This window comes from Carassius gibelio, chromosome B15 (genome assembly GCF_023724105.1).
Source record: "Carassius gibelio isolate Cgi1373 ecotype wild population from Czech Republic chromosome B15, carGib1.2-hapl.c, whole genome shotgun sequence".
NCBI classification, from domain to species: Eukaryota; Metazoa; Chordata; class Actinopteri; order Cypriniformes; family Cyprinidae; genus Carassius; species Carassius gibelio.
The window spans coordinates 16,044,542-16,070,787 of NC_068410.1; the positions used below are offsets into that span (position 1 = coordinate 16,044,542).

Below are 26,246 nucleotides of genomic sequence, written 5' to 3' on the forward strand. Positions count from 1 at the left end.
AGAAGCAAGTGCCAGCAGGGGTGCTGGGAGTATGGCAATACGACACAGCGTCTCATTCCTTCGAAGAACTAGGGTTACATTAACAACCTTGGGATGTTCCTCTTCAAGAACTCAAGCTGCATTGAATGCTTTGGGGAATGATGTGCCCACGCTGCCAGACTTCCAAATCCCTGCCTAGTGTGTATCTGAAGAGCACAGCTTAAGGCAAGAGAACAGAAGAGCCAGGAGTGGCTCGCATATCTGTTTTGTAAAATCTGCCGAAAGTGGGGTTGTGGACTATCCTGCAGCGTTGCAGATGTCCAAGAGGGACACACCTGGTGAGAAGGCCTTAGAGGCTGCCATACCCTGTGTAGAGCGAGTCTTTGCTCCCAATGGCGGGGGAACACCAGAGGACCCATAAGTAACATTGATAGCTTCAACTATACAATGACTAAGGTTCTGCTCAGCTGCAGGAAATATCCCACTCTGGGGGGACCATGACACACAGGCCGTCGGTCCGACTTTGTCCACAGGGCAGTTCTGTGGACATATGTGTCCAGTGCTCGAGCTGGATACATACAATTTGCTTCTTCTGGTTGGACTCCCAGACGGGAGGAGGAGAGCAGAAGGCCTGCAGTACTATTGATTCTGGTGTGACAGAGGGAACTTTTGTAACATAACCCACTCGAGGGTATAAGAGTGCTTTGGCCATGCCGGCGCAAAGTCTAGGTAGGTAGGGACCACTGAAGGGGCCTACAGTTTAAAGGATCAGATGTGTATCTGAAATATCTTGAATTGCCTCGAATGGAGCTTACACCTCTAAAACCACAACCAAGTCCAGGGGGGGGGAAACGGGACTGTACTGGAGGCCTCGGCCTCATTGCACCGTGGAGGAAACGTGTCACTATGGTGTGTCTATCCACTGATTGATCACCGGAAGGGACATGGTAAGCTACAATGGCCACCACGTAAACCTTTAAGGTGGAGTTGGTTAACCCTGCAGAGAGCCTGGCTTGTAGAAACTCCAGAACTGTACCAACTTGGCAGTTCACAGGGTCAAGCTGGCGATCTCTGTACCATGAGGTGAAGAATTTCCACCTAAGGGCGTACAGTTTCCTCATTGAGAGAGGTCTGGATTGGACAACCTTGGTTGAGAGACTGGATGCTATAAGGCATAAGTACGAGGGTGAATTAACTTGCCCTGCACCTGAGAGTGTAGATCTGTCCTGATCGGAATCTCCCATGGAGAGCCATCGAGGAGAGAAATCAGATATCTGAGCCATACTGGGCCGGAGCTGGATGAACTAGAGAGAAACAGAGGGGACATTGCAATAGAGGTCCAAAAACTCTCCATATCTACTTCACCACCTCAGGGTGAAGCCCCCCAGGCCTCGGCCCTTGTCTTGACAGTATGTCTGCTCCCACAGTCAATCTCCCAGGAATATACACTGCTCCGAACGATACGAATTTGTCCTAGGACCACAGATGGATCTGGTGTGCCAGCTTGTACAAGGGGCGCAAATGCATATCTCTTTGGTGACTGATATAAGAGATAGCCAATGTGTTGTTGGTGCACACTGAGCGGCAACCTTGTGCGCTCTCTCGTTAAGCCAATGAGGAAGTGACAAAAACTGCAATTCATCGACTGGCCGCTTGAGGCTGGCTGCAAAAGGGAGTCAGTCCCATAGACTCCCCATGTTAAAATGCCCAACTTTACAGCAGAAAAAAACATGTTTACAGCCTGGTTCAAAAAATGATTTTGGTCTATATTGCTAATTTTGCCCTTCATGACAACTGTGAGTGGGGTGAATTTTAAGAACTCATCCGTTTAAATTATATTAAGACTTAAAGTTCTGCATAATTAAGGGCGTGGCCACTTGAGTGACAGGTGGATTGCCACTGCTGACAATGCCGTCACGCTAGGTGGGCGTGGCTTCAGCAATCAGCTCTCGCCTTTTTGCCCATTTTCAATTATCCGGGAGAGTTGCACGGTGACGCGCTGCCAAGATGGCGATGGCCCACTCTGCACACTTTGCACTTCAAAACCGCTGTTGAGGAGTCTATGGGTGACGTCACGGACACTACATCAATATTTTTTTTACAGTCTGTGGTGCACACCAACACATGGAGACCTCTCAGGTCTTGGAGGAAATATTTCAATGCTCGATGCACAGCTAGCATCCCTAGACAACCATGTCAGATGGGGACCGCTCCACAGACCACAGGCAGGGTGGCCACTCATGACCGTACACCAATCGGTAAGGGACACGTCTGTTGCTATCGTTACACGGCGACAAAGTGCTCCCAGCACTGGGCCCTGATTCAAGAAAGAACTGTTCTGCAGCATGCGGTGTAGGACCACCAGGTTCTATAACAGTTTTTTTCCCCAAGCCATCAGACTGTTGAACACTTAGAACACTTTGTTGCATTGACATTTACACTGTACTGAAACTGTGGCCTATGCAAACGAAATTTCGTTCTTTACACACTTGTTGTATACTGAATGACAATAAAAGTCTGTCAAGTCAAGTCAAGAACCAAGGTTTCTTCCACATGTCTAAAGAACGAATGCATCGCCCTGTGACCTTGATAGTTCGAAGTGGGTTCCCCCTCTTGGAAAAAACCCTTGGTCTTGAGCCACCACTGTTGGGGTCTCATGTACAGCAGGCCAAAAGATATCATGTTGGATGCAGCTGCCATCAGACCCAAAAATTGTCTGACAGTGAGTGACTGGCCTTATTTGACTCTCTCAACTAACGTGAGGATCGACTCAATCCGAGCAGGAGACATGGTCGAGCCTGCATCGTGGTCGAATTCCACACTATAGGAGGTTCTCTGAACTGGAGAAAGTGCACTCTTCTTGGTGTTTAGTCTCAAACTCATCTAACCCAATGTGCAAGAACGATATCTCGATGTCGAACCGCCATCTGCTCTGATTGAGCTAAAATCAACCAATTGTTGATATAATTCAGAATGCGGATGCTCTGCATACACAAAGGAACCAGAGCCGCATCTACACAATTCGTGAACGTGCGGGGTGAGAGTGCAAGGCCGAAGGGAAGTACTCGATATTGGTAAGCTTTACCCCCAAAAGCCAACCTCAGAAACTTCCTTTGTTGTGGAAGGATGGAGATGCATCTTTTAGATATATTGTGACAAACCAGTCCTCTGATCTGATTTGAGCTACAACCTGCTTGATGGTGAGCATTTTGATCTTCAGTGACATAACTGAGCGTTTCAGCTGACGTAAGTCTAAGATTGGACGTAACCACCCCATCCTTCTATGGAACTATGAAATAACGGCTATAAAACGCAGATTCCCTTTCTTGTGGAGGGGCCACCTCGATGGGTATTCACTTCTTGTTCCATAATCAGAGCCTGCTGGGGGTCGACTAGTGTCGGTGTGCCTTTTTGTACCATATGCAGGACCCACTTAGATACATTTGGCAGTAGTTTCCATGCTGCTAAATAATCTACTAAGGGAATCAGTCTCTCGAGACTGCCCTCTGGTGTAAGAGGCCCCTCGAAGGGATGGCGAGCACCTCAGCTCCGCTACGCTCACGGGCCAAAATAACTGAGAGCAGTGCTCGTTGTAAGCCGCTGTGCCCTGAAACTCTGGCAGGGTTGGCAGACCCACCTCCCGAGGGCACTGAGGTGAGACGGGCACCATGTAATGATGTGGACACCACTCTACCACAGTATAGTTGGTCTGCTCCTCATAGTGGCTGCAGAAAATTTGAAATACAGCTCAGAAGTTGTATGGATCATGATGTTATTATACAAATGTTATTTTTATGCTGCTTCTTTATTTTTGAACCTGGCCATCATTCACTACCTATAACAGAAGAAAGAAAGACATACTGATTTGGAACAACATGAAGGTGAGTAAATTAACTCTTTTGGGTGAGCTATAACTTTTAAGCAGGTTCACTTTACACATCTGTGTAAGCCCTTTATTTTCATTTGCATTATGCATTCGGAAGATGCTTTTATTGAAAGCGACATACATTGGACTCCAAGCTGACTATTTATCGGTTCATGCATTCCCTGGGAATTGAACCCACAACCTTGGTGTTGCTACTGCTCGTTGTAATAATTCCTTCTCTAATGCTACAAAGACATAATTTACACAAGCTCAGTCATAGGTCAAGTGTTTAAAGTACAAGAAATCTAACAACAAGACAAATAGTTATGGATTTTGGGGTCACGACCCTCAGAGGTGAATGGGTGTTTTCCAACCATAAAAAGTACTAAGGGTGAGTGAAACCATCTGCATTCCGTGTTTTTTTTTTTTTTTTTTAAGTGAACATTACCTTTGTGCACAAATTTTTGTGCATGACTCCTCAGGACACATCGTGCTGCCAAGATGCCTCTGCTTACATTTAAGGTGCCGTTGAATCTGCCTAACAGGATCCAAAGGCATGTCTGCACAAATGTTGAGATATGGAAGAAGGTACAGTTCAAGGTGTGACTGTCGCGGAGAAGAAGGAAAAGTGTGAGCTGGAGGGGGACAATGCAGGATGAGAAAGCAGGGAAACATGTCAAAGTTAAATACCTGCTTAAAGTTTTTAGATTACAGTCCATGCAGGAGAGTGCATTGGTGACCCATAACTAAGCTAGATGCACCGTTTATTGTAGCACTATTACATCCGCCGTAGGGACAAAAATACATCATGATTTCATTGTTATGGGGAATAAAAGAGATTGTATTTCTTTGTAGATTTCTTGATAAATCTTTGGCAAACACTAACAGTAAATGTTATTCTCTTTATGAGCCAATTCATTAATAATTCCCAGGCAGAATTTTCATATGTCAGCAGGGATCCCAGTGATACAGAATCAAGACTGAAACAACAAAGCCATTTCCAAGCTCCTCCTATCAAATGGCAGTTAGACAGTGCAAAAATCCCACACTATTACTATTTCCTTGGGGAAATTGCATAAAACTCAACTTTCTGGTTTTAAAGAGAGCAAGAAAAAAAAACTTTTGATGAATTGATGACTGATTGGACTTTGCTAGACATGTAATATTGTCTGCTTTAAAAATGACTATTTTTATTTATTAAATTGTGAAAATTCATGTTTATACCCTCTTCAAAGCTCTTCATGCTCATGTCATTAGCACAGGTTTTGGATAGATCACTATAGCTTTCAACACTGACCTTGCCAATGTATTCTCCCTTTTAAAAAATTCATCATTTAGACTGCTGAATCAAATGGATGGGATCAAATACTACAGCAAAGAACACAAACATACATACGAGAGGAATGAAGTGGAAAACAAACATAAACAGGTCTAGACCAAGCCATGCTGGCAAAGAGTCTATGAGAAAAATGTAACATCAACTCATGAGAAATGTATTAGGAGAAAGCCGAGAGGGGGCATGATATGACTTGCCCTCAGTTTCTCCAGGAACAGAGATGACTTTTACTAGTACTTGTACTACAAAAAAAAAAGGGTGACAGATGTGACAGGCCACATAGGTTGATTGATATTTTTAACATTTTAGTGTAAAATAATTTGAAGAGTAAGTTCATTTTACTTTACTTCAAATAAGTTCTCTCCTCTGTTTCTGAGAGATTCTATTGGTCAAATTAAAATGTTTTGTTTATGAAATTGTCCTTTTTTCCATAGCTGTTTTGTAACTCAATGTATCTTCTATTTTCTGTTGACATAAATCTGCTTATCTTTTCAATCTTGACCTCTCATTTATATAATGAGAAGGTAATTTATGACAGTGTCATTCAGGAATGACCAGTGCCTGTTAGAAGTGATGTTATGCCTTCTGCCTGATTTATGCTGAATCCATGTTTTTCTTTTTTTCAAAGAAGGACAAAAGTCTTAAATTGGAATTCAAAACAGATTTTGAATGTTGTTAATGAATAGTAAAAATAATTTTTAGCTCAACTGAAATTCCTTCACGGTTATAAAGTTAAAGTAAAACTAATCACAATTTAGAAATGTGCTTTTAATTTAAATGTAAAAAAAATTAAAAAAAGTTTTTTAAGAGGCTGATGACAAACATAAAATGTATGGGGAGACTAGCTTACCTGGCCATAGGCTATTGTTGGCACAGAGATCATTTCTGGCCATAATTCAGTGTTTACATAAAAATGTAAGTAAAACACTCATTGTTTGTATCAAACACATTTTGCTTAAGATCTCAATTTCTCCCTGCATTGCTGTTGGTGTAAGGTTTGGCCCAAGATCATATTTTTCCAGAATTTTCTGCCAAGTCAGAGCTCATAGGGTTATGTTTCATAAATGTTGTCAGTGTTTCTCATAAAATTATAACTACTCCAAAACTCCACAGGAGACTCTTAGAGTATACTGAGATTATTAGCACATGAGAAAATATGAAAAATATGAGTATTAAGCAAATGTGTTGGCTTTTCAGCTAAACTAATTGGATCAAGATGGATAAATCCTCAACCCTCAATTCTGCATTGAAAAACTTTTGTACAAGCAATTTTCACTTTGAAATTGTTAGTATTAAAAAAAAAAAAACCTTACAAACAAATGCCAAATAGCACATTGAATTAAACATGAAATTAAGTATTTTCTTGTAAAACACATTGCAATAATCTTTTATTTACAACTTCAAATGACATTTCTTACAGTGTTAGTGAAAACTGTATCTATCTATCTATCTATCTATCTATCTATCTATCTATTTATCTATTTATCTATATCTATTTTATTTTAAAAAATCTTGTTGAACTGGGGTTGCACACTCCTGGCACACAAATGTCGTTCAGAAATACTTCATTGTTCATTAACCTTCTTTAATAAATCAAACATAACCACACAAAGATTTATTAATCTGCATTTTCTTACTAATTAACCAACAGACCACACAAACTTCCTCCATCCTGCATTAATAAATCTTAAAATAAATCTGATCGGCTTGACCACTACGTCAGCCTTATTGCAATGAAAAAAATAAATAAATAAATGTCATAGAAACAATTTTCACTCAGAAATGTGAGCATGCTTTTGTTTATTTATTTTAACTGTCTTGGTATCATTAAACTTTGCACTCCTGGCACGCAAACATGGTTCAGTAATACTTCATTGTACATTAACCTTCTTTAATAAATCAAACATAACCATGAAAAGGTTTATTCATCCACAATTATTATTTTTTTTTTTTTACAAATTAACTAACTGACTACATACATTTCCTCCATTCTGCATACTGATTGTCCTGACCACTGCATCAGTCTAACTTCAATTATAAGAAGATGAAAAAAACCGCTAACCTACAGCTTTGGTGAAAGTAATCAGCCTGTTACAACAGAACATTTGTAATGTTAATTTAAACATGGTGAAGGTGTGAAACTGCCAAATTGAAATTCCTAAAGCCTTTACTGAAGTGTCTTTGTATCTCTCCCACGAACTCAAGACACCTATGTGTCTGATAGTGTTGTTATCTGTCATCAGAACAGAGTACAATACCTGCCTCTACCTCAGGCCACACTCAGATTAACCTCAAAAATGAGGACTGGCTGCTGCAAAACACAATTAATCTTTATCATGTTCCAGAGCAGTTCACAATTTTCTTGTATAAACTAATGAATCAGTGGTATCAGTGACGATCCATGATAAATACACTACTTAAAAAACACTTAGTTTCTGTACTTAGCAGGGCACGTTGTATGTCCAATAAATGCTTGGATGTGTGTGTGGGGAGGGGGACATATTTTAAATACCATCAGCCTGTCCTTATATGGGACATAGTTCTTAAGCATAACAACTGAATGTTTAAGAAACATCATTCAATCCAACATTTGTATAATGGAACTTAATGAAAAATTAAAAACATTGTGGCAACCAAAACTGCATCGGAATATACATACTTCCCTATTAAATAGTAGGACGAAAACAGTATGTGAAAATACATGTCTGAATTCATAGTATTCATGAAACAGGTGACCTACTTTCAGTGACATTCTGAATCCAGGTGCATCCAGGGGACATTTTACTATCCCATGATGCCACAGGAGAGGAGTTGTAAATGCCAGTGAAGTGATAAACTGACTCGGGTAGGTCACATGTCAATGACAACATGACAAAAGTAGCCAAAGTCTGGATTACAGTCATACTAAATGCTCCAACTAATTCAAAAGAAGTAGTCTACTTAAAGAGTGGACTCAAGGACCAACGTAGGCTAATTCATGGTAAAAGTATTTTTCGTTTTTAATTCTTTTTATATAACACACTTTTTGTCATTTAATCTTAATTTTATATTGTCTCATGATTATGAAAACAAAACTGATTAAAAAATATATATAGCCTAATATTTTATTCTTGTGCATTCAAGCGTATTATAAGCCACACAAAATATATTGAATGCAAAGTGATTTTGTTGCTACATGAAAGCGTCCAAAATATCTTTGTGTGTGACATGTTGCATATACTATTACTTGCAAACCGAGCAATGATGCCATATAATTCATTCTGTCTTTAAATCAAACTTGCTAATTTCTTACACATTAGCCTATAAATGACTCTTAAAATACCCTTACTAATTGGTAATTCTATATCTGACAACTGAGCTGACAACTCTGGTGAGAGATCGTGCAAGGACGCGCATTGGATGTGTGTTGCGGCCAATCACAAATATGAGCATTGCGCAACCATGAAGCACACGATCCAGCTACTTTTGGGTGCGGATCTTTCATATCCCACTTCAGGTGAAAAAGTCAGAAATAATTTTCATTTTCTTACAGAAACATAACCAGTTTGAACTGAAACTCCCTGGACATAGTCCCTTCCCATGCATTGTGGTTCCCATTGCTGATTTACATTTACATTTAGTAATTTTGCAGAGTGAATTACAATTTGGGGATACATAAAGCGATTCCTCTTAAAGAGGCAGAGGTTTATACTCTAATGCTTAATAACATTAATAGCATTCACCTTTGTTTTTTTTTGTTTTTTTTTTTTTTTAACCCTAAAAAACATGAAGTTTGTCCTGCAGTCAGTATGGCTCAGTGCTTGAAGTTGTCAGGTGTGCACCAGTATGCTGTATATTAGTCTTAAGCTTATACCATTATTTTTATTTTATTTTTTATTTTTTTTTGCAGCCTATCATCAAGAGCCTTCTCAAATCATCACAACTAAAATAAAATCTATAGATATAAAACAGCTCAAGCATATTGCAATGTTAGGCTAGTTTAAACACTTAACCTATAAATGTGGGCTGTTAGAGGCATTACCCAATCGCTTTACAGGACATGGAGGCTCCAGCGCGATCACTTGTGATCACATTTTAAAATATGAAAAAAAAAAAAAAAAAACACACACACATTGTGCTTTCTGCAGTTTCCCTTCTGATAAACCGAAACTCAGGGAATACTTGCCTCACTGACTTGATAAATATATCTATATAGCTAAAGCTTTGAATTACTGAAAATAACAATACCAAAAGAGGCATTTCATTTAGTGTTTCCAATTAGGCCTATACATTATTAATAGTAGTTGTAGTAGTAGTAGTAGTAAGTTACTTTTATTATTAAATTACAATTAATGAACACTGCAATAATTTCATATCATCACCGCATAATGCACATAGAAGAGTAGCCTATGCTAAATCAAAATGTATCAAAACAGCGCTAATGCCGAGAACTGTCACTTAGCCTACATCCAGATGTCAGTAAGTTATTCTTTTCAGCGTCTTTTGGGTTTAAAAGCAAGAGTGTTATAATGGATGCAGGCTGAAGTCATTTTAGATGTCCATGTGTCAGTGGTTTAGTGATTCTGAATGGATCAGGACAGATGAGTCAAGGCGGGAGCTGTAGTGCTCTTTGGTGTCTCCTTGTGGTCCTTATTGGTAGCTGGACTTGTGCTTATTTGTATTGAAAACTTTTATTTAATTATTGATCGATTGTGGCACTATACATACTTTGTCAACTCTGAAAATTAAAAAGTAGCCAACTTATTTATTTATTTAATATTAATTAATTAATTAAAGGGGTTGGTCGAGGGTTGAGTGCCTCTTTTTTTCACTTCAAGCACTGGTATCACTATATCACATATCACGTTGTGCAGAAGTGGGAGGGATGCCATTCAAGGAACAAGAAGCCAATGTGTGGATTAGAGGAACACTTCCTTGTCCTTCGCTTTCCCGAGGGGAATTCCAAGTTGGTGAGCAGCAGGCACAAAGCATGTGCGCCTGCCAACTCTGGATCACTGTACACACCCTTCTGTTTGACTGCAAAACATTCCCTATTTCTGCAGTTAATGAATAGACCATTGCGTGACCGTTAAATGATTAAGTCTGTCATGTCCCGAAGTTAAAGGAGACACGGGACATTTAATATAAATAAAGAATTGATGTCTCAGCTTGTTTGAAAAAAAAAAGATATCGAAGCATTAGTTGATTTATGTTCTTTAATGAATTTCTGAACACAAGCTTAAAACCTCCTTTGAGTAGGCTATATGCACTGTTTACCGTATCGCATTTCATATGAAGTTACAGCTATTGTCCTTATCCAGTTTACCATTCATGCATGTAGAACTTTGAACCTCTTGCAAAATCTCTACATTATAGGCAAATTGCGCGATTCATATTGTCTTTATTTGAAGGTAATTTAACGGGGCTGCATTTTCTGTCGATTTTATCTTTTCGTTAAAGTGTGTGATAATGATAATGCTTGTGGTGTGACACGATGTTTAAAGATTAATCAAAGATAAATCATCTATATTCATATAAATAGGAAACAACTTCTCCGAATGAACATGTCTCAATAATTCTGTGATTTCTACCTAATTTTGTGAGATTAGTCATTAAAGTAGTTGAAAAATCCAATGCAGGCAAAAAAAAAAAAAAAAAGCAGCAAATAAACTTTTCAGTAAATTGACTTTTAGGAGCAAAGAAAATCGATAACATCTCCTTATAGGACCTATAATAAATGCAATGTTGACTATCAAAAATAACATATTATTCAGCTTTTTTATTCTATTTTTCCTCATGTCGAATGTTGATATGCAAAACAATAATTGTGCCACAGCAGTATTTATATGGTTATATAAAAACGTTTAATTTATTTTTTAAATATTAAAAAAAAGAAGAAGAAACACTGTCAAAGCTCCGATTTTCATTTCTAGAGTGAGAAACAGAAACTGCACCCTGCAAATCTGAAATATAAGCTATTCCCCATTAGTAATATACTGTAAGGATTTTTAATAAAAGATACCAGTAAAATTACGAAAAATATGTTTATTGTAAAAAAAAAAAAAAGATAAATGAATAATTTGTAAATTATACTCACACATATTTAGCTCTCTGCAATCAACCTTTTTGCTCAAACAACTAAACTAAGCCCAATCATGCATTCTATCACTGCTTGTTCCTTTATCTAAAGTAACAAATGCATTCGAATTAATCAATTATGACACTGGATTTTCGCGCAAAGTGCTTCAAAATGCATTTTATAAGTAACACATGTTTGAGTTTGAAGTATCCCTTCTGAAATAGCTGTCGTCGCCATATGAATACAAACAGTCTGATGAGCCGTAGGGCGCAAACTCTGAAGTTGCCATGCCTTCCTGCACATTGGACCAGTGCGACAGGCAAAAGCAATGCTGTAGGTTGCAATGCTGATAATGGTAATTTTCAGGAGAGAAACTTGAGCTCAAATCCATCCGTGTTGGGGAGTTGTAGCACGAAGAAGATGAAGAGTTGGACTGAGGGGGAGAGTAACTGTTGTAGTCGACGGGACTGGGGAGATTGAAGGAGTCTGAGGGTGACCTCGAAACCTGAGAAAATCATTTTAAAAGTACAAAAAAAAATGTTTATTAAAATACTACACGCGTGATTTTATTTATTAGTGCAAACATACTTGAGCATCAGAACCGTCCAATGGCCAAAAAAAAGGTTCCTTAAAAATTAAAAGCACCAAACACATACCAGGCTGGTACCATAGAGGTCCGTATTAGAAGGTAGATATCCATTAGACCACTGCGCAGATGTGGGACACACGAAATTACTGCCGCTGAAAGTCTCAGGTGGCATCATATGCATCATCTGTTGATGATCATAAGCATTTTCCATAGGGATGTTGACATTTTCTGTAAAGGGACGAGTCTGGAAATAAGGCTCTGGAGCTTGCATTCCAAAGACATCAAGGTGGGCTGCGGGGAAGAAAGAAGAAAATACTGGCTTGAGCACAGGAGAACATTTAAATTAGGCCAGCAAGACTTGAGATGATGTCACGAGACCATCAGCCAAACAGCTAAATCACATTTGAATAGTAGTTTATAAAACGGAGATCATTCACGGATCTGTAAGGAGCACCTATATAGATAGGTGTCATTGTTCTTTCATTTATTTATTTACTCTTCCTCTCACAATTGTAAAGGTATGGCTGGTGCCTGACGGTGGATGAAAAGGGTTTCTGTTTTGGAGTATAGTAAGTTGCATGCAGTCAGTATACTTTGTTTTTATCTTTGTCTCAAGTTTCCTGATTAAAATTCAAGCTCTTACATGTTAGCAGGCAGAAGGTTATTAGCTTTTTTGTGAGTCTGCCTTTTCAATATCCACAAAGGTACTTGTAAGGTTACTGAAATCTGATGCTTTTGTAAACAACATTGTGAAATGTCTTGACTGCATGGGACAAAGGATTGAGATTACTATCACTTATCGCCGTTCCGTTAATTTGTCAGTATTTTAAACTTACTATTCATGGTCGTAGAGCAGACATCGCGAGCAGCCACGGCTTGTGATTTCTAGAGGATTGGAATTGGAGGAGAGAGGGAGAAAGGAAAACATTAATCATTGCGTTCGTTCAGCAGAAAAACAGAAGAAATCTTCCGTTAGGCTGTGCTATTATGTGGTAGGCTATCAACTGAAGCCTCAAGCACAGATAGGCCTGTGTGGGCGTGGTGCTTTAAGACGTTTAGTAGCTTTTTATATTTGGTCGTGCACTGACCAGACTTAGTTTTACTCTGGCTATCATAAACTTGGACGTCAGTGACTGACTTATGACTTTTATTGCGTATATACAACAGCACTGTTTACCGTAGCGGTTTTCTGTGCCTGCAGGGCTCTGTGCTTCTGCAGTAACTCCTTAACTGTGGTTTTCACACGCACACCCTGGTATACCTTAGGTTTATCTGCTGGATGGAGAAAGAGAGAGAGAGAGAGAGAGAGAGAGAGAGAGAGAGAGAGAGTTTTATTTCATTTTCGTTCACAACTGGCATTGATTTTCAACACTTTAGTCCAAATTCAGACGACCTGTAGGGAAGCAGTATGTGAAGAAAAAAAAACTTTTCATTTTTTTTATTTTTTTTTTAACATCCATCTTTATTTAAAACTATGTTTCTGGGTCAGTGATGTGACTTTTGTCTGGATCTGCTATGTAATTAAAATACACAAGACTTGAATAAACTTCTGTGATGAGCATGCATTTATTATGTAAATGGTTTTGTGGGGCTTCAAAGTCAAATATGTTGACATTAGAAGCATTTCTACCATTTACATATATTTAAAAAATCTGCAAAATGTATATTGGGGTGGGGGGATGAGGGGTGGGGTGTATATGTGGATAGCAATTTAGTTGTTTTACATTGTGTGAAATGTGTTTAAAACTGTACTGAATAAACGATCTGGTTGTCCAAATAATTCAGTTGCAAGGAAAACGAGGTTCCTAGAGCTTTAAAAGAACTAGATCTTAAAATATTTTTCCTTTTTATATTCATATTCAGAATAATTATTTGTCATTGCCTCTCTGCATGTTTAAACATACACAGAAAACATTTTTCCATTTTTCAATTTGCCATTGGAAAACGCCATAAAAATATAAGACACATGTTTACAAAACTATGCCCGTGTCTCCAGTTAAGTCTGAGTTATTGGTCTGAGCGCGCTGGTGATCCGGCAGTGAATGGGTGAGGTTTCGCATTACAATAGACAGTAAGGCATTTCAAGAAACATGCTCTCCAGCCATCTTTTCCTCGGGACAAAGGTTTTAATTTGGAGTTTTAGCAGTTTAGTTTCATGTGGCTGTAAATTAAAACTCGACTAAACTGGCGAGTAGCCTAATTTAATCAAGGACGGTTTTGCGCGTAAAGGCGCACGAAGTTGGGTTTGCGGGAAGCGAAGTGAAATCACTGTAAAACGCTGCTTGGCGAGACATGGAGAAAGAGAAGCTCCCTCTGTAGACGCCTCCACGAGTCACAAACGTAAGTAAAACACTCTTATAACCTTACTGGGAAAGCCGCATACGAGTGAAAAGTGAAAGTTAGCCCGAAATTGATGGTTAACTCACGTTTACATGCACACTAGTAACTCACAAATATCAAGTTATTAAAATAACCAGGTTTCCCCGTTTACATGCACACAAGAGGCAAAAAAACTCGACCGGATTGTTTAAGCAGTTTATGAGCTTACTCCGGTAAAAGAAAACGGGTTACCGTGTTTTTAAACGATCAAGTTAACATTTTCGGCTTAATAAACATAATCGGCTTAAGAAGGCGCATGTAAATGCGTTTGCAGCAAAGAAGCCCGAAAACCCGCTTAGGTTTGCTACAAATCAGCCCGATTTGTTTACGAGGGCGCTGTCGATTAGCAACAGTTTGTTGTTTTAAATTCCCTTAAAAAATATGTGGTCCAAGTTAGTTTTTGCGATCCTCTCGGCAGATGTGAAGTTATTTCTTGATATAATGGGCAGTCCTCCTATCTCTTCCTACATTAGTGAAGCCGCGCCTAATAACGTCCCCCAAAATGAAATGGGTAAAAAAATAGATGGAAAATAGCTGTTTCCAAATTTTTTAATTGGTTGTTCAGTCTTGTGAAGACATACACAGTGGGACGTCTTCCTGATCCGCGTTAATATATATATTTATATATGTAATTATAAAAAATCTCTCTCATCATAAGTGATTCAAAACAACGCCACGCAGAGGCAGCTGAGTTTACAGAGCGCAAAAAAGTGCGCTGATGTTGAGAAGATAGCAAAAACGTCCTTCGGCAGTGTTTTGATGGGCTCATTGACAGCTAAACCTATCCTAATAAATATTCATATGCGCTCTGATGCGAAGTTTGAATTCTGGTTAAAACGTCGAAATTATAGGCCATTCAGTCATCATTTAGCGCTGGTTATTCCGAAAACCATTGCATTCAGCTGGACACGGTGGTCGACATTGTAAAGTCTAAAATAACACCGCAAATAAATCTTCAGAGAAACGCATGTTCAGATTTGCTTGAAGGAAAGTTGAGTAAAAAAATACGAGGCAGACAGAGAATTCAAGATATAAATAAAACATGAGCTCGAATTAATCATCAGAAAAATGTTTACTATTCCCATTAAACTGCAAGAAATTCCATGCATCACTTTTTTTTAAAATATATGTATAGCCTATATATAAAATGCACCAATTTGTTTAAATGTGATCCTCCATATGTGCTTGCTGTTTTTAAATATTAGTAAGACTGCATGCTTTGACCTATACATTTCCAAGCAACTTTTATCAATGTATTTATTGATTTTAATTAACATACTTTTTTTTCTCAATCTTTTTCAGGTTGCAGAAGACGAAAACATCTATGTGAAAGAAAAATAAATTTTTACTTACCAGACATATTGGCCTGAAAAGGAGGAAAACTCTGGAAGTGCTACAGTGAAATACCCCAACGTCAGTTCTTTGCTCTATTATATGGGCAAGAACGAATTATTCACAAAAGTCTTAAAAAGTCTCAACAAAGTAACCTCAAAACACTCTCAGGACATACAATTATACAGTAATATAGCTAGGGATATTTTAGTTTGAGTTTTTCTCCCCTCATCCCTACTATTTAAAACCCCAAGAACTCAATGATTTGACAATGATTTGATTGCGCGATACTTTCAATTTGAATATTCAAAAGCTTCGTAAAAAGACTTATTTCTGAGTGATATTCGCTATTACAGTGCATATAATAACATCTCTTTTAATAGAATGTTGTGTTGTTTCACATTTTGACATCAACCAAATATATATTTCTAACATTTTATCATCCTTTTGGAGTTGGTGGTTGGAGTCTCCCTTAGAAGCACTATTTCAACTTTGCTGTGAGGTTGAAAGCACCAATGAAGTTATACATGCCATAGAACATTATTAATATCTTCTGTAATAGATAGTCTTGTCAAAAAAAAAAATATATTACGTCTTGTGGATCACATTTATGCAATATTTTAAGAATTATTGGAGTGGTGGGCGTGGCATATGATAGCAGCCATGTTTGTCACCAGAACAATTGGGACGTCTGTTAAAGTCAAGTTCCTGGGACAGTGGAGACAGTTACAAGAAGGCTGGATATGAAATAAATTAAATTAGATTTAAATATTTAATTGAAAGCTTCAATGGCTATCGTTGAAAACCAAAAGCCAGTTAAAATGAGATTTAAACAACGATCAGTGTGCATGACAGTATTTATATATTTCTTTTCCCAGGGTAGTTTTGTTTTAATGCAACAGTTTAAATAATTAATTAATTATCTTTATTTAATCCTTATCAATAAGCAGGGTGTTATTTTGATCTCAAATAAAAATTTCACCTGACTTCCTTTTATTTCTGAAATCATTGAAATGCAAAAGCTCGTGTAGTGGCGTATTTACATTTCTTGAGACCACTGAAATCATAATGCTGTTGTTTATTTACGAATATCGAGTATTTTAAGACTGAATGCGAGAATTATTAGCCTAAATGCAGGTGTTCTTTGACTTAGAAATTAAGTCTGAGATTGGCTCCATGTGGCATGTGGAAGGCTACAGACAAACAGCAGTATAATTAGAGATTGAAGTATTGATACAACATGTTTTTTTTAATTAATGCGTCTTCAGACACCTTGGTTAGTATGAATTCAAACTGTGTCAGAACGGACGTTTTACTCCTTTGTGAAATTGTTTTGTAATGTTAATCCACTGCAAATAGACCTCGGGTTTCAAAATATGATTTTCTTGACCGTCCTTTTATATATATATATATATATATATATCAGTCCCATTTCTGAATAGATCTTCCATAATTCTAAGTAAAATCTCGAAGAAACGCTTCAGCCGGGTTGAGGAGGTAGTTGAGGTGGTTGAATGACGCCCCCTGGTGACTAAACCAGAGAATACAAGAAGGTGGCGTGTAACTACATTTCATTTTACTACGCTGGTCTGGCTCATACACTGTACTTGAGTATTATTTTGGGGGATTTGTACTTTACTCAAGTACAATTTAAACTGACTACTTGTACTTTTACTTGGTTACATTTATGATGAAAAAACTTTACTTTTTACTCCTTACAATTTTATTTCATCTTGAAAAGCATATTATATTTTTATTTTATTGTGTGCACATTAAATATGGTAAACAGAAGCTCAAACGTGTGTGCCTGAAGTGAGAACTAATGATCATTGTTTTCATGCATCAAACACACACATTTCTACTTCAATTATGACTTTCATCAGGTAAATGTCTGGCTTCAAAAGTTCACCATCAAATCTGAGGAAGCATATTGAGGTAGAAAAGTTGTCCATTAGATATTAGCTGAATGCACAAAATTGAGTGCAAATAAAATCAGTGATGAGAATTTAAATACAATTACTATTTTTGAGGGATTTTTTTATTTTTATTAAGTGTTACAAATCTCCAAAAAATATTTTAATAAACATTGCATGCTAAATAAATTGTAATTCATGTTTAGTGATGTTCTTGCCAGATGGTGGATAAGTTGTATTTACAATACATGTATGTCATTATATGAATCATTAAGTAGGAATTAGGACTGTCAGTGAATATTTTTTTAATCTAAACTAAATTTTTTTCTTATTAATTAATCTAATTAGTCACAAATAATTATTTATCAAGACAGTGACATTGAATAGACAATACAAATAAAGTGGCCTAAAACGTTAACGTTGTATGTATTAATTCTATGACTCTCCTCATTAATTCAACACATTCCTGTATTCTGTCTGGAATATATTATAGCCTCTCCATCACATCTTGTTCTTCAAAGGGATAGTTTACCCAAAAAAAAAAAAAAAAAAAATCTCACCATTTACTGAACCTCTGTCATCCCAGATGTTTATGACTTTCTTTCTTCACATGAACACAAGCAAATATTTTTAGTCCATATAGTGCAAGGGGACAGGACCACTTCAGAAACCACACAAAGGGAACATGACGGTCAAAATTAAAATATTGGTATTTGTATTATTCTTACATATCGTTTCACTTAAGAAGACATTAACAGGGGCTGCATGAGTTACTGTCATATTCACTTTGTGTATAATTTTTATAAGTGTCATTTTGGATGTCCCATACACTTTCATTATATAAAGATACTTTTTTTTTTTTTCCTAAAACTCTTAGTCTACCATCTGATAAATGAAAGTCATATAGGATGGCATGAGGGTGGAAATGATGGAGTTTCCTTTTAATCCTTTTCCCTGTATTTTTTCGTTTGTTTGTTTTTTGGTGTTCTGCTGGGTTTCATTTTGATTGTTGTTGTTGAACTAAATATACATGTCTGACCTGTGCCATTGCATTTTTTCATTCTCTCCCTTTAACAATTCTTCTGTATGTCTGTCAGAAAAAAAAGTACTTCTACTTTTTTAATACTTGAGTACAATTTCAAGGAGTACTTTTTTACTTTTACTCAAGTATGTTTTTGACCAGATACTTGTACTTTTAACTGAGTAAAATTTTTACTGAGTACTTGTACTTTCACTTGAGTAAAACTTTTGAGTACTTTTTACACCTCTGATATTATATAAATATAAAGTATACATAGTTAATTTGGCAATAAATGTAAACACTTTATGCACATTTTCCACATGCAGGAGTAAAAAAAAGGACTAGAGAAATATATACCAATATTGACTATAAAATCAGTACTGTAATTCAGAGACATTTGTTTTAATTATTGGACCATGAAATGCTTTCTGTACACTTTAAACGTGATAGCAGTATTTTTATTTTTATTATTATTATTGCGAATGATGGTCTGATTTATGCTTTCATTTTAGTAAGCCTTCTGAAATTATCCCTTTTCTTTAATCTTAAAAGAATATTTGTTATTATAGTAAAGCATCTGAAAAATCATAATCAGTTTATTAATTGTATATGGTATATTTTATACACATCTGGTTCCTGGCAGACTCTTTAGAAGTAAAACTGACTTTCATCTCTTTATCTAAAAAATCTGAAAGAAAGAAAATACATCTGTTTCCCCCTTAATTTATATATATTTTTCCTAATCCTCTAAGTTGTATTTGAATAAATATGAGTGTATTATGAATATACACTGAAGAAAAACGTGTTTTAATGATTTTGTTCTCTTGAACATGTTTGTAAGTTTGAGGTTTCATTAAATGTAATGGTTTTTTTTTTATGTTGTGTTCACATCAGACACTCCATCAGTCCATTGTGCTGTAGAGTTACAAGAATCCTTTTTTTGTAATTCTAGTTTATTTACCTTTAAGACCATTTTCACAACATGCTTTTGAAATGAAAGACTCACTAGAAGAGAAATAGGGTTAGATATTACACATCAACTATAAATGTTGTAACACTTCATTTTTGCTGATAATATACATTTATATAGACTCAGTCACTTGCGTGTCACACATTTTTTTCAAAATCTGTTATATAGACTCCTTATACTGATTATTATCCCAATTATCCTACTGAGACAATATCAGTTTTAATATAAAGAAAGAAGAGACAATTATAATAAACAATACAATAAAAACATTACTTTTAAGATATAATTTGTTCCCCAATATTAAGTCTTAGCTCTGCTAAGTAAAACTGTCAAAGAAAAAAAAAAAAGCTTGTAGTGCTTATTGTTGTGTATTAAAGAGATGTTGATCTGCTAGGCTGGTGAGCCTTCATTTCGTTCCAGTTCAATCTCAGAATGCCCTTCTGACCTCATACTGTGACCAAGTGCTAGCAGTGTCCTCCTTGCCCCAAGCCAGGCTGTCGCTCAAGGCTGAAGGCGCACTTTCAGTATCTTCTGAGGGAAGTACTGGCACTAGTTTGGTCGCAGGCTCAGTCATGAATGAGGGGGAAGCAAAGCTGCCAGAGTTGGTCTGAAATGAGGAGTGATAATTGACTTCATCTAGTGAATGGAGAGAGTATGACTGTGAAGACGTCATGCTAGAGTCCCGGGACGATGAGCGGAACTGGGTCGGGCTGACGGTTCCGGGGTTGACCAGAGAACTGGGTGTAGATAGGGGCATGGGAGCCAGAGCATCTCCACACAAACCCTCCACTCCGTCGCCCCCCGTGGCCTCCCAAGAGTCCCTCTGCAGTGAACACAAGCAAGAATTCATTAGCCTCAAATCTGAGGTGACAGTGATTTATATTTACATGCAAAAACTTACTGAATCAAATTTTGTACTAAAGCCAACTTTTTTTTAAAGTAATTATATACTTTTTTATTCATTTGAAATTAAATAAAAATATAAAAATTAACACAAAATAAAATTAGACACATAAATATTTATTTTCTGTTCCTAAAAATGTATAATACTTGATGAAACTGTTTCATTTGAAACTTAATTTCCATTTTCAAAAAAAAAAAAATGAAATATGAATGTGATAAAGTATATAAAATATGTCTTTAGAATTAATACTAGGGCCTATCTTATATGCTAAAATGAATAAATGTATAATAATACAATTTTATGCAAATGTTTGAAATAAATGGCTAAACTGAAAATATATTTACTTGCAATTACATAAACAGAGAAAATATGATATAATATAATTTTTTATTAATTATATAATTATTTTTATGTTCTATTTTCTAAGAATGTGTAGCACTTGGATGAAACTGCCTGAAAACTAGGATAATTTATTGATTCATTTGAAATTTGTCCCATATAAAAATAAAGTTGACATCACAAAAAAAAAAAACTTTCTTCATTGCTTAAAAATGGCTGGACTACCACTATTTCTACGACTAAGCAGAACAAATGTTGTCCCACCCTTGCAGACTTTGCAGATGGATTTTGTCTAGATTTCAAAATCACCGACATTTTTTGCTACTGTGCCACCTCACTCCATATGCCATATCTTACCAGCAAATAATGTGAAGTGTCACTGGAGTAAGAAGGGAGCAAAGAAGACAATGCAGAGGGCGAGAATATTGTACTTCCTCCGCTGGAGAAAGCAGTGCTGCGGTAGTCGCCAAAAGACTCCGGGTAGAAGCTGTCTATAAGTGAGGAATAACCAGGCACGCATCCGGTGTCACACGAGAGAGACTTTCCCGTTAGCGATGAGGGGTAGACGTCAGCAGAAAATGATTTTGTTGAGGAACAAAACTCTGCATCTGAAATGAAAGGTCTTCTCATGCCATAGTAACTAGGAAGCATATGAGAACCTGAAGAGAACACAACAGTCTTGATCATTACTTGAATTCAATTCATGACAAGCACAGAATTTAACACATCTAGGAAACGCATTGCACATTTCTGACTTAATATGCATGTAAATTGTTGGAGACTCACCAGTCATTGGACCAAATGGACTCGGAGGAGACGAGGCACCCTAGAAAAAAATTAATATCATCAATTTCCCATTAGTTTTCTGTGACCATTTAGTTCGTTTGACTAATGCAATCCAATCTTAATGGCACACGACAAGCTAACACGCAAAATATTTGCATGCATCTATTGAACTGCCCCAAATCTTAGAGGGTGTCTCACGTGCAAGGGTTCGAAACAAACAACCTGATCCAATGAAGAACAAAAATCAAAAGCACCTCTAAAACACAAATATGTTGTATATCTCACTTTCTCTTTCAACCAGTTAGAGGATGCGACTAGTTAAGGTTCAGTTCTTCTACTACCAAAACGCCAGTGGGACTTAGAGATTTGTCCCATACAATTTTGTTATTAAATGGTCGAGGGCTATTGGTGAGGCAATAGACAGACACAGGATCTCATTCGTTTGCATATTACAAGCATAAAAGAGCTGATATCAAGGCAGCACTGGCTGGAGGGCAAACAAATTTTGAGGCTAGTATTTGAATGTCATTTGCGCATCCCAAGACTTCCCTATGTGAACAACCTACGCCTCAGTGCCTCTTTGAAGGCATGGTATGGAAATCAGGCTGTTGAAGAGCTCCAAAGACTGTGACACTGCACCTGATTCAGCCTCAAGATAAACCAAGCTGGAGTAGGTGGAAGTGAGGGGGCTGCTGGTTTCCAAGCCTCTTGAGCCAGCAGTGAAATAACTCTACTGTACAAGAGTGTGAAACAGGCAAATGAAGTTCAGTGCTGTGCATTAACTTGGCAGCCACTACCAGGACTCTGCTCTTGATTTAATGCCTCGTTCATATGTATCTATTCTTGGTCATTAACCAAGACTAAAACATTTTTGTTACTTAAAATAAAATAATATTTAACTTGATATATATATATATATATATATATATATATATATATATATATATATATATATTACATTTCATAAAAACATTATCTGTTATATATATATATATATATATATATATAAATGAATTCAAAAATACAATAGTGTCTCAGTCCTAATAAAATATTGCTTACTAAAAACACAATACGTAAAACAATACTTCATACAACATAAAAAAAATCTATAATCTAATGTTATGCCATTATCAAGGTTATTATAATATAATTATACTTTTTTAATTTGTTTAATTTGCACCAAAATAACTAAAACTAAAATTGAAATAAAAATTAATAAAAGCTATGTTGACATAATATAAAAAATGAACACACAGAAAAATTCTGTAAATTCAGTACAATTTCAAGTAAAAAATAAATTAAAACATCTGTTAAGTAAAATGACAATTTAAAATAAATATTAAAATGAAAGATAATTAAAAATATTATCAAAAACTATAATAGCGTCTCCTTCGTACTACAGTTACACTTACTATTATTGAGTATTGTCTTTCAAACAATACTTAAAGCCAACATGCAAAATAAAATCTAATCACATTCTGTATCATCAGCTCTCACGGTAAAATGTTTACTTTCTAATCCATGCAACTTTTATTTAAACATTTTTCTTTGACCAAAGATTATATAAGAGTAGTATTTTACTATTGTTCGTCTGGAACCCTTGGCAAGTGTCTGTATTGTTTTGGTCCTGTGTTTGGACATGACTTCTGTGGACAACGTTTGCTGAAGTCTGCAGATGGCTCTTCTACCCCAAATAAAAGGCCATAGATACAGATGTAAGCTTATTACAAAGCAATTTTTGTTCTGTGTGGCCTCGACATGCTCCGATTCTCCTGGGCAACCCTCCCCCTGCTCTGCCATTGTAGAATGTGTTTGGTCCCAGTCGTGTCCCTGTGGGATCACAATGATTGACACCTACATACATGTCATTTTATTATGCTTCGAAAACATAGTTACTTTTCATCTATTGCATTACCTACAAAAGATTAATTACCATTCACCCCTCAAAGTACCAATAGGACATCACGCATGGAAATCTGAAGACACAATGGTCACAAAACTGTAATATGAGAGAATGAAACAGATTTTCGTTGCTCGGTGTTTCATTATTTAGGAAAATATTCATCATTTTTATTATTCATATTATTTATTAATGAAATATAATGTATAGTGTTAAGAATATTTCATCTAAGCATTTACTTTTTAATATTAAAATATATATATATATATATATATATATATATATATATATATTATACATAAAATATTGTGTGTGTGTACAAATATAAACATAGATAGATAGATAGATAGATAGATAGATAGATAGATAGATAGATAGATAGATAGATAGATAGATAGATAGATAACATATACATAAATAATTTTAAGAATATTAAAAATATATTTCAAAGAATATATAAGTAGTATTAATATATATATATATATATATATATATATATATATATATATATATATATATATATATATATATATATATATAATTTTGACTTTTTAGAAAGGGTCATTTTATTTTCATGGCAATTAATGTTTTTTTTTAAGTATTGAATCTTATAATTTAATACATATTTATTTCTGGTACAATTTACAACTCAAGATTTAATAGAATGTTTGAAATCTCGCAGTACTATCAGTTTGTAGAGTGGCGGGTCAGAAGCCATTACTCTCCGTATTCAAACAAAAGCCAGTACAGCGTACCATTGACATGGAGAAAAGCTTTCTCTCTTGTGCAGCCAGATGTCTGCAAGTCTGATTTGTGCTCGTCTAGAGAGACAACAGGCGACTTGTCTGTGGTCTACAGGAGGAACAATACAGTGGAGCAGGTGTGCGAGTGTTTGACTTTGCATAGCCATACTACAGCAGCAAAAGGATGATTGACTCCCAAACCTCAGGAGCTCATGACCATCAGTGCTGCTTCTATTGTCTGCCGCTTATGTGAAGGTATTCACTAACAGGCTTTGCCGTCTGAGAAAAGGACGAGACTCCGAGGGCTTGTATCAGAGGCCATAGCTTCATCATTAGAATAAAAAAGATAAGCCAATGAGCAAATAAAGTGGCGGGGCACAGAATATACCAACTGTTTTAAACTGTCTGTTTGCATATATGAAAGAAGAGCAGAGTGGCAGCATGAATGGAGTGAAAGGAGGCATTGTGAATGACAGGGTGGGGTGTGTTTCAGTTGAGGTATTGACCAGGTGAGATGAAGCCGTGGACTTACAGGGTAGCGCGGGCCGCTCGTCTGCCGTGACCTCCTCTCTGCCAGCAGATCTTTCACCGTGTGCTTCACCCTGACTCCCTGATACACTCTCTTCGAGCATTCTGCACAAACACACAAAGACAGGAACGTAACGCACTTGTAAACATGACTCCATTTGTGCAGGATATCAATCATTCAGCTGCAAAAACAAATACAGCTGTTGATGGTATTCATGCACAAGGTCTGGTTTGCTTAATAACTGCACGTTTATGATCACAAGTGCACGATAATTTCTCATTTGCAGCTTCATTTTCGAGCAGGTACAGTATCTCTTGTCAGTTTTATGGTGTGCATCTATAACTGGCATGGAAATTATCTTTGGTTTTGGTCAATGCAAATCGGTCAGTTTACAAACACTAACTCCGTCTAGTTGAAACATCACGAGGGGACGATTATTATTTTATGTTTATGTCAATCTGCCTTTACGACCTCGTAGCTAAAGGGAGTAGGATACAGACAGAGGAAAGCAAGGTCATCGCGCAGCATTGATGTTCAAGTTTATTTCGAGAAAATACAAAAAGATAATTCCTGGGAAGCAAAGATCCTAGTCAACAGAACAGTGTATTTGCAATTTAAAATGATGGTGATAGGAAATTGCATGCAAAAATCATTGTAGCGTTATGTAAAAGACCCCAGCTTCATGAATGAAGGAGCTCTGAAGCATTGAAGATGGTCTGAAATACCATTTTAGCTGCATTATAAATGTTAAAACTGATTTTGTCTTGTAATTAAGCAATCAGACTGGTTAACATTACATATTAAATGATGGCGTTTAATCATTCCGAGGAGATAAATCTTAAACTTCAAATTAAACAGCATGATTAAAACTGAGCTCAAGCTAGAGTTTTTAGATGCCAATAAAGAGGTTAAATTGCACCTTACCCGTTTCCATGATGCAGATGCGTCAGATGTAAATGGCAGGAAATCTGCTCAGCTATCTATCCCAGTGAAACAACTAGGTCTGCTCCCAAACTCCAGCTGAATTTGACCATTATACCAAAGACACGAAATCCAACTCCGCTTAGTGAACTATACTATAGATGCTGATCAGAAGTCAGCTTTTGAAATGACCCTCACACATTTGTTTGCATGCAAATAATTGCCAGGACGTTTTTCAAGCATTTGCATCAACCTTCCAGATTAGCGAGGAGTGAGCACGAATGACACGCCATCATAGTTGGTAATTTCAAGACTAACCTTTGCTGGTCATTTCAGGTTTTTATTATAGCATGGTGTGTTTTTCATACACCTTTGCTTAGCATTATAGCACCATTCAATGCTACATTGGCAGTTTACTTACTTACATTATAAAATTAGTTAAAACCACATTTTGACAGTTGTAGGTGTTTCAGAATGAGGGAAAAATGTGGACCAGAAATGAAGATCTGATACCTCATCTCTCAATGGTGAAGTCTTATGTCTACACAGTGAATTCAATTGCACTGGAGATGTATGTAAGTCATTTTAGTGACTTTTCATCTAGGGTTATTTGGACGGTGTGACTGCCAAAACAAAGATTAGAGTTTTTGTCCTTTCTCTAAGTGACTCATGTGCACTCCTT

At 36.6% G+C, this 26,246-nt stretch overlaps 2 protein-coding genes across 2 annotated transcripts; both read right to left on the reverse strand.

Moving 5' to 3' along the window:
* Positions 1 to 10,361: 10,361 nt before the first annotated feature.
* LOC127972157 (POU Class 2 homeobox-associating factor 3-like) lies at positions 10,362 to 15,704 on the reverse strand. The gene is made up of 5 exons (XM_052575478.1): positions 15,560 to 15,704; positions 13,005 to 13,102; positions 12,664 to 12,712; positions 11,895 to 12,118; positions 10,362 to 11,743 (listed from the first exon to the last, which is right to left on the reverse strand). The coding sequence occupies exons 1-5, from the start codon at positions 15,564 to 15,566 to the stop codon at positions 11,417 to 11,419; spliced, it is 705 nt and encodes a 234-aa protein (XP_052431438.1). The 5' UTR covers positions 15,567 to 15,704; the 3' UTR covers positions 10,362 to 11,416.
* Positions 15,705 to 19,484: 3,780 nt separating this feature from the next.
* LOC127972790 (POU class 2 homeobox associating-factor 2-like) lies at positions 19,485 to 25,733 on the reverse strand. Its single transcript, XM_052576569.1, has 5 exons — positions 25,568 to 25,733; positions 24,647 to 24,747; positions 21,472 to 21,511; positions 21,043 to 21,344; positions 19,485 to 20,265 (listed from the first exon to the last, which is right to left on the reverse strand). The coding sequence occupies exons 1-5, from the start codon at positions 25,575 to 25,577 to the stop codon at positions 19,870 to 19,872; spliced, it is 849 nt and encodes a 282-aa protein (XP_052432529.1). The 5' UTR covers positions 25,578 to 25,733; the 3' UTR covers positions 19,485 to 19,869.
* Positions 25,734 to 26,246: the final 513 nt, after the last annotated feature.

What these genes read in the sequence shown, in the direction of transcription:
- LOC127972157 (XM_052575478.1), bottom strand. An exon ending in AGGCACAGAAAACCGCTACG is followed by an intron (nt 12,713 to 13,004) that starts GTAAACAGTGCT and finishes CCAATCCTCTAG; the next exon opens with AAATCACAAGCCGTGGCTGC. An exon ending in CTGCTCTACGACCATGAATA is followed by an intron (nt 12,119 to 12,663) that starts GTAAGTTTAAAA and finishes TCTTCCCCGCAG; the next exon opens with CCCACCTTGATGTCTTTGGA.
- LOC127972790 (XM_052576569.1), bottom strand. An exon ending in TCCATTTGGTCCAATGACTG is followed by an intron (nt 21,345 to 21,471) that starts GTGAGTCTCCAA and finishes TGTTCTCTTCAG; the next exon opens with GTTCTCATATGCTTCCTAGT. An exon ending in ACACTTCACATTATTTGCTG is followed by an intron (nt 20,266 to 21,042) that starts GTAAGATATGGC and finishes TGTTCACTGCAG; the next exon opens with AGGGACTCTTGGGAGGCCAC.